The 15,647-nt window shown below is 38.4% G+C and overlaps 1 protein-coding gene across 5 annotated transcripts in view; it reads right to left on the reverse strand.

The window, feature by feature from the left end:
- The window catches only part of EPS8 (EGFR pathway substrate 8, signaling adaptor), a 147,233-nt gene that overhangs the window by 19,630 nt on the left and 111,956 nt on the right, over nt 1–15,647 (reverse strand). For all 5 annotated transcript variants that reach the window (XM_031444048.2, XM_031444047.2, XM_010988862.3 and 2 more), the window contains 5 exons: nt 15,343–15,431; nt 14,897–14,971; nt 10,497–10,645; nt 7,546–7,729; nt 4,027–4,160 (listed from right to left, as the gene is read on the reverse strand). In XM_031444048.2, the coding sequence (XP_031299908.2) occupies nt 4,027–4,160; nt 7,546–7,729; nt 10,497–10,645; nt 14,897–14,971; nt 15,343–15,431 (631 nt within the window). The remainder of the gene's footprint in view (nt 1–4,026; nt 4,161–7,545; nt 7,730–10,496; nt 10,646–14,896; nt 14,972–15,342; nt 15,432–15,647) is intronic.

The following is a 15,647-nucleotide window of genomic DNA, read 5'->3' on the forward strand; positions in this document are numbered from 1 at the left end:
CACTATAAACCTACTTTAATAGTTAGAACAGGTCTAGAGTCCTATTTTTTTTTAAGAAAACTTCCTTTGAAAAAAATCAAATACTTCTTTTAATCATTAAATGACTATTAATAGATTTAGCAGCATAATTTTGAAGTGCTTTTATGTGTTATACAATGAAACCTGATATATCGACAATATATGAATATTTTCTTCCTTTCAATAAATAAGAATAGTAACTTCAACTGTTTTTTAATTGATAATTACTCCCCAACATTGTCCTCCATTTACATTCCCACAAATCCTCACACATCTCTGTAAGAGAAAAAGCAGAAAGGGTCTAAGGATGCTGGCTACTCCTTCCCCTGCCTGGTGGCCATTCTATTTGGTGTCCACCAAGGTCCTCAGGAATCTGAGTCACAGCAGAGCCTGCAGGAAAGTTGTGGACCTTAGGCAACCTGCTCCCTCTTAGACAGTAACTCCAGGAAAAGAGAAACAGGAACAAAGGAAAAATCAGGAACTGTAAACCATACTGACAATTTTTAGTATATTAAAAAAAAATAAGAAAAAGTGATGAAAGTGAAATTAGGGCCAAATAGTTACTATATATTATTATTAATAATAAAATGTAAACCGTGTCCCATGGATTTCCTACCCCTAACTTGAGTTTATATGATCACATTCTACTAAAATTTCATTTGAGGGGGACAAAGGTGTTTCAGTCACTCCAAAAGTTAGAAAAACAGTAGTAACTTCCGTTTTTCTATCTTTCTCTCCTCCCTCACGTTCTTCTCTCCTCTGATCTGGAAAATTACGACAGAGAGTTGAGTGTCCTGTCTAACAAAGGGAGGAGCACCTCCTTGCCGCAGTGTCCGTGAGTCAGCGGGTTAGAAGCAGCCTTTGCTGCAGTTCTCTCTGAAGTCTTGCTATTTTGCGTGTCTCACAAGTGATTGCCCAGCATGCAGTTACAGAATGTTTTAGGATTTACAAATCTTTATGGTTTGCAGTTTCTTGCCCTCTACAGATCAAACGTGGATCTGACACTGATAGTTATCAATCTGAAAATCACACTTTGTGATTTTTCAGATGTTACCAAAGTTTCTTAAGAGATCTAGAATGTATCACGATGTATGGTCTCTCTCTCTAACTTGGAGTAATAGATATGCACCTGATATAAAGCAGACACGGAGACAGCAATGATCTGAGACCCCTCTAAAACACGAATTGCTTTTGAATAGCAGTAAACTATAATCCCTCGACGTTCAACAGATGGTTTCCCTAACGACATTGTAATTTTACTGAAGAGTGAACATATTTCACATGGTATTTACTGCATTCCTGCCATGTAATAGAGTTCAAGATTAATAATAATTATTATAAAAACAAATTGCAAACCTCCGTGTATTCCCTATCAGACCAGAACTTTCAGTTAGTTTTTACAATAATGATGACAAGTTATCTTAGTGACCTAGAACATCAGTGATGCAGGAGTCCATCAACTATTCAGCTCCTATCGTAACAGCCCAGTTGAGAGATTGGACCCATAAAGGCAACTGAGATATAAAATTTACCCACCACTCAATATACTTAAAAGATTTTTTTTCTGGCTAAATATTGACAATCCTAAGATCTATATACTTGAATATCCCTTCACAGAATTTCTTTCACTAAATTCCATTTAAATTTCTTATTTATCAGTAGTACTAAAGGTTACCAAAATAAACCTTATGGAATTCACCACAGCATTCTCTGAATGAGGAAAAAGGTATAATATCTTTAAAAATAATGTCCCTCCTATCATCCCTCACATTCTATATAAAGTTCCATGAGACAAATATTTTTGGGGAATCAGCCAGAAATCTCAAAGACGAATTTGAAGTCCAATCACAGGGTCAGCCTATACTTGAAACATTGTAATTCTTACCCTCACTCTTGATTGCTTTGCATTTTATTTCATTCCTTATTTTTTAATGTTACCATTACTTTAACTGTGTATCATTTAAGTGAGCTGCCCGAATCCATTTTGGAAGTAGATGGGGCACAGAGAGAGAACTAAATCAGTAAGTCAAAGGTAAACTCCCCTCATATTCTATAAAGATCAAAGTAAACTTTTAAAACACTTTGTGGTAAGTGGTTCAAAATAAACAACAGAGGTCCTTCCATCAAGAACACTATACCTCGCAGATTTACAGATGAAGGACAGACAGTAGTGACGTTGAAGTGTTGGATACGCTATCACATACCTACTTGGTCTCTCAATAAACCAATCAAATCTACAAAGAATTATTGAGTGGGCACAATGTGCTGTATGTGGTCTCAGAATGAAACACGATAAAAGTTTTCCAATATCAGTAGGTATTATAACCATGAATACACACGAGAAATGTACGCAAGTGGTTTTCCAGCCCCTTAGTTGTGAAAAACCATCCCAATTTACTGGAGTTAATAGAACAAAAAGAAAAGATAAGAATGACTAACCTAAAATAATTTCTACAATACTGACATCTAAGACAGGAAAAAAAAAAAAAAGGAAAAAGAAAACACTGGGACTAGTATTGAGTTACTCAAGAAGAATTTCAGTGAAATAACTGTTGAACTTCAAAACTGATTTTCACCTGCATCTACTAAAAATTGAATCTGTAATTAAAACTTCTTTCACATGCTGGCATTTTCAAAATGTATTATTCATTGCTGACTTTTCCTTATGCTCAATTTAATATGTTACTGGTGCCCTTAGAATAATAACTGTATCATTTCCATATAATTTTACCTAAGTATCATTTCTGTCATCATTCCTGACCAAAACCAAAAATTTTAAATCCCACCTTCTTTAGACTCTATGAAGAAGGGAATAGATGGAAAAGAAAGAAAGGGCATGCGACACTCATAAGTAAGAGAGGCTTTGAGGTAGGAAAGTACCGGAACAAGCTCCCTGCACCACTTCACCTGAATGATCGTGCTCCCAACACCTTGCTACCAATATCTCACCTTCTTTCCTTTCTCTCTTTTTTATTATTTTTTTACATATGCATATATATATAAATGTGTATATATATATATAGTAGTTTACAACGTTGTGTCAATTTCTGGTGTACAGCACAATGCTTCAGTCATACACGACCATACACATATATTTGTTTTCATATTCTTTTTCACCATAAGTTACTACAAGATATTGACAAATGAGCTTATTTACAAAACAGAAACAGACTCACAGACACAGAAAACAAACTATGGTTACCGAGGGGAGGTGGGTAAGCGGGTGGGAAGGGATAAATTGGGAGTTCGAGATTTGCAGATACTAATGTCTACAAAATAGATAAACGAGTTCATACTGTGTAGCACAGGGAACTATATTCTTTCTCTTATGTAGGTAGCCTGCCAGCCTTTGTAAGCCTCACATGCAGTTTACATTGGAAACAAGATTAAAAAAGTGAACCCCTTTTAATTCCTTTATTTCTTCCTCATTTCAATTCTCCATTTTTGCCTACACTGAATTTTCTAAGAGAAAATATGGGATTATAAGCGAAATGTAAAACTAGAAAATGAAAATATAATAAAATAAGATGAAATGGCAAAAATGGCAAATACGGCATTGATTCTGTTTAAATATTCAGTCTATATTTAGTTTAAATACTTCTATTCTAAAGGAAGGCTTGTTTGCTTTTATTGGGGAAGACAAAGATGCAAACTATTTCCTTGAAAAGTTACAGAGCTGGAAAGATCCTTAGAGAACATCTGGTACAAACTAGTGGAGAGCGTCAAAACAATTAATTCACAGATTTTGTCAGAAGCATTTTTTTAAAAAGGGGAAGTCATCTGATGGCATTTGCGCTAAGTTGGGATAACTGACTAGAGGTCATCCAGGTAGAACTATAGACTGGAAATGCGTTCATCAAAGCCAGCTCTATAAAGGAGCGAGCGAAACTTTATCAAACAATTAACAGATGGAAAGTTTAAAGAAGGAGCGAACAGTGCAGACACTGGCACCTCTGACTGCACTAAACCAGAGTCCACAGCCTCCAAATGGGGCCCACAAGATGTTACCTGTCTACATGGCGATTAGGAGTTGGCTTGAAAGCAACAGCGGCTTCCCCTTGGTCCAGATGAGGCCCTCTTCCGTAAATGTTATTGAACGGTGCGTACCCATCAGCCGGAGGATACTCTGATACACTGGAGTGCTGCAAGACCAAGGAGGGAAGATGTAAGCATCACCAGCACTATTTGAATGAGCACTGAAGTCCATATTCAACAAGAACCCTCTACCATACTGTGATCTGTTTCATTTTCAAGTGATTGACCAATAAATGTTAATAAATTATGAAATGGGGATGATACATTTTTGTCAAAGACCTACTTATAATAAGAAAAGTAATTAGTGCAAAGACTAAGTCTTAATTCTGGAGATAACCAGGTATGAAGGCAACAGACACTTTCCTCAGGAATTTCAGTAATAGGTGATCCTGATATTAGGCAGACTTATCAGCTTGTTTAACATAAAAGTGGTTTAAAAATAACAACAATAAAACCCTCAACCCTTGCTTTCTATATTTAAGAAACAGACCTTTACCATTCCTACCATTCCGGCAAAGTAAACTTAGCACATGAAAATCATCTGAACTCTATACATTAAAATTATATCTCCTTCTCTCATTGTTCTCATTTTTTTTTAAATGTATGTTTTTGATTTTTTTAAATGCATGTTTTTTATTTTTTTAAAAAAATGGCAGCACTATTATCAGATTTGCTGATAAGGGAAACACAGAAAGGCAAAGACACATTGATCGTGACAGTTAATAGTCCAGAATGAGACAATGCTGGAGTATTATTCACAATAGCCAAGATATGGAAACAACCTGTGTCTATTAACGGATGAGTGGATAAGAAAGATATGGTCTGTACATACATATGATAGAATATTATTCAGCCATAAGAAAGAGGAAAATCCTGCCATTTGTGACAACATGGATGGACCCTGAGGAGATTATGCTAAGTGAAATAAGCCAGCCAGAGTAAGACAAACACCACATAGTATCACTTATATGTGGAACATTAAAAAAAAAAAAAGTCAAACTCATAGAAACAGAGAATAGAAAAGTGACTGCCAGGGTCTGGGGGTGGGAGAAATAGGGAGAGGTTGATATAAGAGTATAAATAAGGTCTGAGGACCTAATATAAAACGTGGCAACTATAGTTGATAACATCATACAATTACAATTTGTAGAATTATATCTACTGTCAAGAAGTAGAACTTACATGTTCTCAACAACAACAGTAGAAAAATATGTGAGCTGATGGATGGGTGGCCGTGTTTCTCAGCTAGGTAGGGGGGATCCTTTCACAACGTATATGTATATCAAATCCCTACGATGTACACTTTAAATACCTTACATTTTTATCTGTCAATTATACCTCAATGAAGCTGGAAATAAAAAGTAAAACAAAGAGTAAATGTCTTGTTTATCATTCCCCCAGGAGAGCGTAGAGGCATCAGATGATTAGGCTGTGTTTTATTAACAGAGGAGGAGTTCAGGTTCCGCCTAGCTCTGAAGTAACAGTCAGGTCAGACAGCATGAAACCACGGGTCCCGGGAGCGACTGGGGATGTCAGAAGGGAGGGGACAGACGATGACAGATGACTAACTGTGGTGATGGCACAACCTCATTCGGGGAAGCTGCTGGTTCAGGGGACGTTCGAAGCTGAATCCTGCCCTCCATACCCGTTACTCCTCGTCACTTGTGCCTTCCAGTTCAAAACAAAACCACCAGGGCCTGAAACACCCACGTTTTGTCCCGAGTCCATTTATTATAGTTGCGATAAAGTAAAATAAAGTCTCTCTTCTGGGGGGACTTCATTTTTATGCATTTTAAATCACCATGACTTTGGCCTCTTTTCCAACAAAGTCTTAAGGCATAAAATCCCCTAGAACTGCTAGCAGGCACTTTTCATTTCGTTTTTTTCAAACCTCTGAATAAGTGCTTAAGCCATAAAACAGAAACTAGTTTATGACAGGAAAATGATAACTCATTACAAGGAAGAATTCTCAATAATTCTCCTTTTAAAGTCACCTATTCACTGAGAGTAGGCAAACTTTTACACTGGAAGCCAGAACACCTTACTTTCTCTTTAAATACACAAACTGAAGAACTCACAAAAGTGAATTTCTGAGGCATACGTTATAAAGTGGATATATTTTCTTATTTAAGATATGAGGACTGCAAGCGAGAAATTTCTATGATTTGAAAATACTCAGCTGTAACTATAGCAACAGTAAGTGTATCATAATTTCATGTTTGATTACATTTTTTCCTCTAGAAAAGTTGCTCTTTACGGGGAAAGAAAATTCACCGTGATGAGGTCTGAATTATAAAATACAGCTAGGAACGTATGTCTGCTAACCAGTGCCCAGAGCCGTGATATCATCTTCTTAATCACTCAATTAGAGGGAAGGGCACCTCTATCATATGCAGCTAGAGGGAAAAATAATTACAGTAGAGAAAAATCATTTTTCAGAGGGATATTTGCTTTATTTTTACCTAGAAATTGACCAACCTTCTATAACACTACGGGCTTTTGTCCAAAGAAATGATTTTAAGAAATTTAATTTATATAAATGTTTCTCCCTAAAAGAGAGGATTTACTTTGGTTTGCTGATTCATTCCTTGATATTGTATTTGCCACATTATAAATAACCAGGGTGATCTGAGAACATCAACCTAAGGGAGTAAACAAAGGAAATGAACAGGACTTCACGGAGGACCTGGTCATTCTTTTCTGTTTCTTCAAACTAGACCTCACTTGTCTAACTCCTTGAGTTCTGATCGTCCTTACTCGGTTTAGTTCAGTGTTTAATTTTCCTTTTTGTCAGAACAAGAAGAATGAAAGAAAAACCACTTTTAAGGAAAGTGAAGAGAGAACATACTTGATTTCAATTCCTCACTCTGCTCCCCTAATAGGTTATACTCCAAAGTTGACTAAATAGATGTAAAAGATACAGTGCATTTTATGATCTCTGCAGGGTGTAATAGTGTTACAAATGATCATTTGGCCCGGAGACTGGAATGCAGGAGAAGCTGTCGCCTTCTAGCCAGACTGAGAGGAATTTGGAGGTTTAGAACAAGGGAAAAAGAAAAAATAAAAGAAACAAAGTAAGAAACAGAGCATTTAGGAAAGAGTTGCGTGGGACAGGACTGAGGACCTGGATTCAAGGAACTGGCTTGAGGGTCTCCCGACGGGAGAGGAAAATAGAATGAGGCAGTAGGACAATCTGCTGACAAGGAGAGAAAGCACAAGGTCAAAGGGACAGGATGACTAGGGCTCAAGAGACTGGCAGGAGGGGCAGGGAGGGGAGCTGGCAGGCTCGGGGTGTGAGACGGGCTGGGGCTGGGCTTCGCAGGGAAACAGCAACTGTCATCATGGAGGAGGGGAGAGTGACTCAGGGAGCCAGGACACTTAGTCACTGACTAGAGAACAATCTTCCCATCAATGAAGTGAGAACTCACAATGAGAATGACAAGAGAATGCAGATGACTGCACGCCCTACAGAAGGTGATGTGACCACGTTACCTCTGGCGGTAATCTTTTTGTTTCTTGCTTGCGATGATGTTCTGCTACGTTCGCCCCGGACTCAGCCAAGTGATAAAGGTCTGGCTCCACCGGGGCTCCCATGAAGTTCAGCATCGGGGGCTCCCAACCATTGCGGAACCGTGGGACGTAGGGTGGGATGAACTGGTCTTTCGGCCACTCTGCTCTGCAGATGGACATTGAGACAGACAAATTATAAAATTAATACCGCCACACTCAAAATTATCTTTAGTTAAGGCTAGCCACCAAAAAAACCCCAAAATAACAAACAATTCACACCTAATCTGCCCTCCCTCCACCTGAAACAAGGAAGTAAATGTATTTCTGCTGGTGTTTATTTAATATTGATAAAATGAAAGGAAGATTGAATCCTGCTCATGATCTGCTTTTACCGTGTTGCCTCAATTCTCCATTAATTCAACTTTTTAACATGGATACAGGTTTTGGAGAACTTGGGAGAGGACTGTGAAGCTAGAAGTGCGGCAAGTACTGAGGACATAAGATTCCCTAAGCTCCTAAAGTAGCTTCTGAGTCTCATCTTTCCCTTCACTCTCCTCCCACATCATGACACCTCCTGACATTAGGTATTTTTTTCCAAAAGAGAAACAGCAGACAATATTCTCAAGGCTTATTTTTCTTAAGTTGTGAAGTCCCCTACCATGAAGCAGATTACCCATTTTATAAATTAAATGTATCAGTTAGGTTTTCATCAGTAAAATCAAGTTAGGACTAATCTCTAAAACTATCATGATCTTTTCATTACTTAATAACTTTGAGACATTTCTATAAGCTCCAAATCACTCGTAAACCACAAAAATAACTAGGACAGACATTATTAAATTCTGCTAAAATATGTTGTTTTATCTGCCACACATGACTTCATCCTTCAGATGATGTTTCTATGGTGAGATGAGACATTGTTCAAATTATGATGTCCTTTCATGATTCTTTTCTATGTTTATGAGTTTTTAAATCAGTATATCCATTTCCTAATACTTTAAATAATCAGGATCTGAAATCACCATTTTCTCATGTCAAGGGCTAACAATTTGATTTCCTTTTGATATAGTTTTTCTAAGGGTCACTGATTTTCCCATTTGTTTTCACTTTTTTTTTAAATGGAGGGACTAGGGGTCGAACCCAGGACCTCATACATGTTAAGCATGTGCTACTGAGCTATTAACCCCCACCCCCAATTTTCTCATTTTTGAGTTAGGACCCCAAAACAAAGAAATTAAAAAGTCTGAACCATTGTAGTGCTATGAGATTTGATAAATTTAATGAGCTTGATGGGAAAAATTGTAAGATCCCTACCTAGATTTATCATAAAATCATAACCTACATAAATCTAATAATTTTAAAAATCTATTTAACCAGTCTTTACACAGTATGATATACAAACAGTATGTCATATTAATATACACAAAATATAAATAAATAAATTTAATAATATTTTCAATAAAAGCAACAACTGCGGTGCTTTTAAAGAATCTTCTGCTCCGTGAACCATCGCATGTGCAAACCACATTCCAACACAAGCAGTTACCAAGGTCCAGGCTGTAAGTGGGAATGGTTTATATGCGTTTCAATAGAAGAAAAGAAGGGAAAGGAAATGAATTGGTCCATTACTTTTAGACTAGCCTAAAAGTGTTAGGAAGACAAACTTCTAAGTGACCATCCTGAATGATTTCCTCTAAGTAGTGAGAGAGATAAAAGATTTGGATAAATAAGGAAAGCAAAAATTATTTAATTGCACATAATGAAATAAGACATATTTTTATAACTTGCATGGCTCAGCAAACTTTAACCCTGGAATCGTTAATGATTTATTTTCCACCGTCACCTTACTGTCAAGATGCAATTCTTAAAGTTACCCCTCCTCCTTTCCATTCCCAGTAGCAGGGTTCCAGTCCCAGAGAATCTGATAAATAAGGAAAGTCTGCTATTGCATGGTCATCCCAAGGGGCCTTCTTGCCTCTAGCTACGTTTGTCCACGTTCTTACTAGACCCACCTGCGAGACTGATCTTTCTACAACACAGGTGTGGGTGGGTCACCCTCTATTCACGAAGCTACTGGTTCTCTGTAGCCTACAGATCCGTGCTCCAGCTCCACAGCCCGGCAGCAGGAGCCTTCAGGACCCAGCCCTGCTCATCTCTGTACGCCTCGCCCAACACAGTTCCTCCGCTCCCCATCTCCACCACCACCCACCACCCAAAGTCTACACTCCAGCTAAGCCCATCTTCACAGTCCATTCTCTCCACCTCCTGCTTCATGCTTTCACTCATGCTTCTCTCTGCACTGGGAAGGCCCCTTCCCTGCTATGTGTTTGTGGAAACCCTACTCATCCTGCTGAAAGGCAGCTGAGCAAAACAGTTATAAACATTACTGGAGGGCAGAATGCCCGGGTTGAAATCCCAGCTCTACCATTTAGAAGCTGTACAGCTTTGGACAAATTGCTTAACCTCTCTCTGCTTCAGTCTCCTCACCTGAAAAAGAGAGATAATAATGGGATCCATGTAACGCGCATGGAAGAGTGCCTGGCAAACCCTCTATGTATACACACAGGCACACATGAATGTATGTATGCGTTTATACACACATGCCTGCTAGTATTATTATCGGTTGGTTTTAAACGCCAGCTCTTCTTTGAAAGCCCAATGACCTCCCCTCTACATCATCGTCCTAATGGCTCCTTCTTGCCAAGCGACAGCAGTTTGTCTATGAGTCACTCCTTGGTACTACCATGCCTTCCGCTGCACACTTCTGTCTTCTCCACTAGACCTCTGGCTTTTTAAGGGTTAGGCTTTTTCATCTCCAACATCCACTCCTTCACATACAGGAGGTTAAATAAGTATCTCGCTAGATCCATGTACTAAACAAAGAACAAGACTTATAGTATTACATATGAAATGCTGAACTCACAGACATTTACCTGGCTTTCATCCAAGACTCGCCCAGTGACATCCACAGCTGCCGTTCATCAGCATTGACGGTGTAACTTAAGAAATCAATCGTGTCCTTGGTCAGCAGGGGGCTGAGCACTGAACTGGCTAGCTCAGGACCTCCTGTTGCCTGCACCACCTAAAATGGCAACACATCATTTTTTTAGCAAGAAGAAGGTGATTATTTGTGTATTTTCAAAATGTGTAGATAAAAAAAAAAAACCCATGACAAAAACAAGCACAGTTTTTAGATACTCAAATTAAATCCTGAAATTGGGCGACGCACCACTGAATGTAGTGTACGTGATGCTGAAGTGAGCACCACTGCTGAACGTAAAACAAACAGCTGGCCAGACCAAGTCGTCAAGCGCAACGGTGCCTAATAATCTAAAACAGAAAGCTAATAGAGTTTAACAACTTTCACAGGAGCCGTCTATTGGCTGCACGTGACCAAATTTCCCTGCAAAATGCTAATGTCTATTCAGAGAATTCTAAGTCAGGTAGTTTAACTAGAGCTGCCTTTTTTTTAAAAAAAAAAAATATGTATCTCTACGGGAAAATCTATTATGCCAAATGTGAAAAATATGGTTCTAGAAATGAATACTTTAGAGGCAAACAAGGCTCAAGTTAAACAGTCTACGACTCTGCCTACAAAGATGTACAAATATAAAGGGACCCGCAGAGAGAGGGAGGGATAAACTAGGAGTTTGGGATTAACAGATCTATACTACTACGTATAAAATAGGACCAGGGAACTATATTCAATACCTTGTAATAACCTATAAGGGAAAAGAATCTGAAGAAAGAATATATATGCACACATATATGTATGTGTAACTGAACCACTTTGCTATACACCTGAAGCTAATACCACATCGTAAATCAACTATACTTCAGTTTTAAAAATTAAAAAAAAAAAAAAAGAAGGGATCCAGAGAGAAAGATGAAAGGACAGAACTGGTCCTCTGAATCTGCGGTATTTCTTCCCAGAATTTAACTCTAGGCAATTGCCCTGATTTAAAATGAATAATTTAATGATTAGCAAAAACAAACAGGTGCAATTCTCTGATAAACAAAATGATGATAAGTGGATGTTTGCAACCTGCTCCAATTTACTTCTCAGGGGCTGTTTCCTGACTGAAGAATGGTAATCTCCTAGAGCAGAAGCCAGAGCCCTTTTGTAAAAAATCTCACCTTCCCAGAGATATGGCACAAGAATAAAGGGAATTTTTTTCCAATGGCTCTAGACCAAGAGTCAGTTTCTCTCCAGTCATCCAGGTGTTCTGAGCCTGCTAGACTGTCTTATGCCTCTGTGCCTTTGCACTTGGCTATTTCTGAGTCCTCAGAAGGCCCTTGCTCATCATTTCAGAGCTCCACTCGGGTACCACCTCTTCTGAGAAGCCCTTCTTAACCACACAGTGTACCTCTGATGCACTTTGGGGTCCCCAAGCATGTGTATCAGTTACACATTCTGCTGTAACGTGAGCCTTATTTTTCAGTTCTCCTCCCTTGAGGACTTGGACCAAAACCTGGACTTTGAATTGCAGAAGACACAGTGTTAGACGAATGAATGAGGATCCATGAAAGGAAAGATGAAGGATAAGGGAGGTGGGCAGACTCCTTCCTGAGAACAAAACCTACCCTGACTGCCTGGCACAGTGATTTTTTTTCTTCACTTTCAAGCCCTATAAGTTCTTCTAAAAAATAGGTAGGAATGACCAAGAGGGAAAAGGGAGTAAAGAGATATAAAACAGTGGGGAAAAAGAAAATATAAATTGGATTACTGCTTTCAGATACAGAGCCTGATCACAAAGACTAATTTTTGTATGTTAGGGACACCAGTCCCCTCTTTTTATAGTTCTGCTCTGCGTTATGTCTAGATATCTACTTATGATCTGCAAAAGAATATGAAAGAACGAGAGGAGGTAGCAAAAACTGCTTTATAAGCAATACCTCCTAACACTCAAACTAAGATAGCATCAAATGCGTTAAGAGAATACAGGATTTGTTAATGAGCTAGTCTTGGTTTCTTTGCATATGGATGGCCTTGATCTAATTTTAAAAGAGCTTATAAAGCGAGGAGTATTCAACAATAACAAGTAGAAATCGGATGCTCTATTTATAGCAACAACATATGGAAGCATTCATAAATTATTGATGTGGCCTCAGACTTTCATCTTCTAATCTCTCATCGCCCAGTTCTGACATTCATGCTGGTGTTACCCTCCTATGTTTGTAAAGCAATATTCATTTTATATTCAGGTCTTGTCTAGTTACTCTTGGGGAAAGAAGGATAAGATTTATTCCCTTTGGATACTAGAGGGTTTTTTTTTTTTTTTCCATTTTTCTGATGTTCAAGCAAAATCTATGAGAAATGCTTGAATTTGACCCATTTTTTATAAAGATTGTAGACAATGACCATGATCCTCTATATGCTCTAAATCAAGTTAATGAAATTTATCTGCTTCATAGTTACCATTCTCACTCTTTTTAAAAAATCACAGAAATAACACACAGAGCAATCATACACTACTAACAATGATCTTTACTGTTACTGTTATTCTATAAAGCAAGCATTTGCTCATTTGACAGGATGAACCATTCCGAACCACTCCACACATCCCGGCCTTAGCCCATAAAATAGGAAACTCCGTCCTCCTGGAAGTATTTAAAAGAAAGAGGTTCTGCCTTTTCTCTGTTCCTCTCACTTGTCCTCCCCACGAAAAGAGGAACGACCTATCACATTTGTGGTCTCGTGAAATTGTAGAGAAGGCTGACATGTAGCCCAGTCTCTTTCGGGATCTGTGTGTGTGTAAGGCCAATGACTGTTCCACCTGCTTTCTGTTGCCATGCTTTCCCCAAACCCCAGCACGTTTCTTCGTGTACGCAAATATTATTCCAGTGAATTCTCCCAACTGTCCTGTAGGACACCATGGTGGCACATGTCAGCTTCGAAAAAAAATCACTATTACACTGTTTGCAAATATAAGAAATATAAAATGGGAAGGAAAGTACATTACTGTACCTATTTTATTAAACGTATAAGGAAAGAGCATCCTTGGATACTGAAAATCTAGAAAAAGTCTTCCCATCTCAGCTAATAATCAGTCCATCCTTCTAGTCTTTAGCCAAAACCTCAGGAGATACCCTGGGCACTTACACAACACTTCCAATCTACCAGCAAATCTTATTGTTTCTATATTTAATAACCAGAATCAGACTTCTCATCACCTCCAGTGTTACCTGGTCAAAACACTATCATCTCTCACCTGGATTATCTCAATAGCTACCTCAGTCCCTCCTTCTCTCAAATTTCTAAACATTCCAGCCAGAGCAATCGTCTTCTGCTGAAAACCCTCCAAAAGTGTCAAAGATTTCACAATCACCTGTAAGGACCAACAAGATATGTCCCCCTGTTACTGGCTGACCTCTTCTCCCTCTAGATGAGAACTCCCCCTTCATTCTATTCAAGTCACGATACCTGTTTACTCCAAGAACATGATTTGCATGTTACCATCTCAGAGCATCTACATTCGTTGTTCTCCGTCTGAATTCTCTTCCTTCAGAAATCCACGGTACTCATTCCTCACTTCATTTGCTCAAATGATACCTCCTCAGTGAGTCGTTCCCTTAACCAGCCCTATTCAAAAGTGTAATACTCCACAACACACACACGCACACACATGCACACACACACACACGGAACACTCCCTGTTCTCCATCCCTGCTCTATTTTTCCCCACATAGCATGTATTTTTGGTGGACTGCATTATTAATACATTTATTTAGATTATGGGCTGCCCCTGCACCCTATATCATAAGTTCTGAGGGGTAAAGAATTTATGTGTCTGTTCCTGGGAGCTACTAATAATATCAAGCATGTAGCAGGCTCTCAGTTAATATCTGTTGACTAAATAAAGGAATGAGTAAGTTACTGAATCAGAGATAGCTCAGGAATGGGGGAACACCTCAGTGAAAGAAATCTGGATCTCCGGATAACTCAGGTAACAAAGCCACCCACCTGACACTCGTGTCCTTGTGACTAGCCTGTTTTGTGAGGAGAAAATTTTCCATATGGTTCAAGTCATTTACACTATATCCTAGTATCTACTAAGACGCTAGTATCCAATAAACTTCAATTTCTTTTCATTTCCTTAGCTCTATCAGAGACATCAGTTTCCTCAGCTATAAAATAAGGTGTTTGAACTAGATGATTTCTAAGGTTCTTTTAAATTCTTGAATTTCACATCCTCAGGGTTCATATAAATGGCAAGAGAAATAGGACCCATGCAAAACAATGAGGAAAAACTGTCTAGAGAACCTAGACAGACACTTGGTATTGAAAAAATACTAAAAATGATCAATTTCTTAAATTAACAAAAAATCTTACCATTTTCAGTGGAGTGAATAAAAAATGGACCAAATCTGCAGCACTAGGATTCTGGATGTGATGCTTCAATTTGGCCTGCAATGTTAAGAAAACAGAGAAACATGTCACCGTGATGTAACTGAGCAAAAGACAGACATTCGAAAACGTATGATGTAGACTGAGAGGCAGAGTTTTTTTCTGTCAGTTTCACTTTCAGTGTCTTAATGAGCATGCGTGACTTAGATTAGGAGAATTTAGTTTTAAAAACTCGGAGTCATTCTCTTTTGATCAAGTCTCTTAGATATACAGGTTTTACAATCTGTTGTTCTAATTCAAGGTAACTCAAAACACACACATACAGATGCACAAAAACAATTTTATCTCTTAATTTAATCAGGCACATCCTGGCTAGACTTTGACCTCTTCCAATTGTTTCTTTTAACTATATATAAATAAATTTCACTTACCAGAAGATTAAATCCATGTTTAAACTTTTGGACACAGTCAATAAATGCATCAGGAGGTGGAGGTTTTGCCCTCAGCGTTAAAACACCCTCTGAAGAAATAAATGGGAGGAGGGGCAGATGAGAGCAAAGTTCCAATTAAATGGAAAAGAATTAAAAACCACATTTATGTTTGTAAAGTTTGATGACCACATCAGATCCCATGCTACCTAGTTACTCTACCACATCTCATAGTCTGACTGTGACAATTTAAGATGATCCAACATTTGAACTGGATGCCTCTACCCTTAGGCACTACCAGACTACTC

The sequence above is a fragment of the Camelus dromedarius genome, chromosome 25, assembly GCF_036321535.1.
Source record: "Camelus dromedarius isolate mCamDro1 chromosome 25, mCamDro1.pat, whole genome shotgun sequence".
Classification (NCBI taxonomy): Eukaryota; Metazoa; Chordata; class Mammalia; order Artiodactyla; family Camelidae; genus Camelus; species Camelus dromedarius.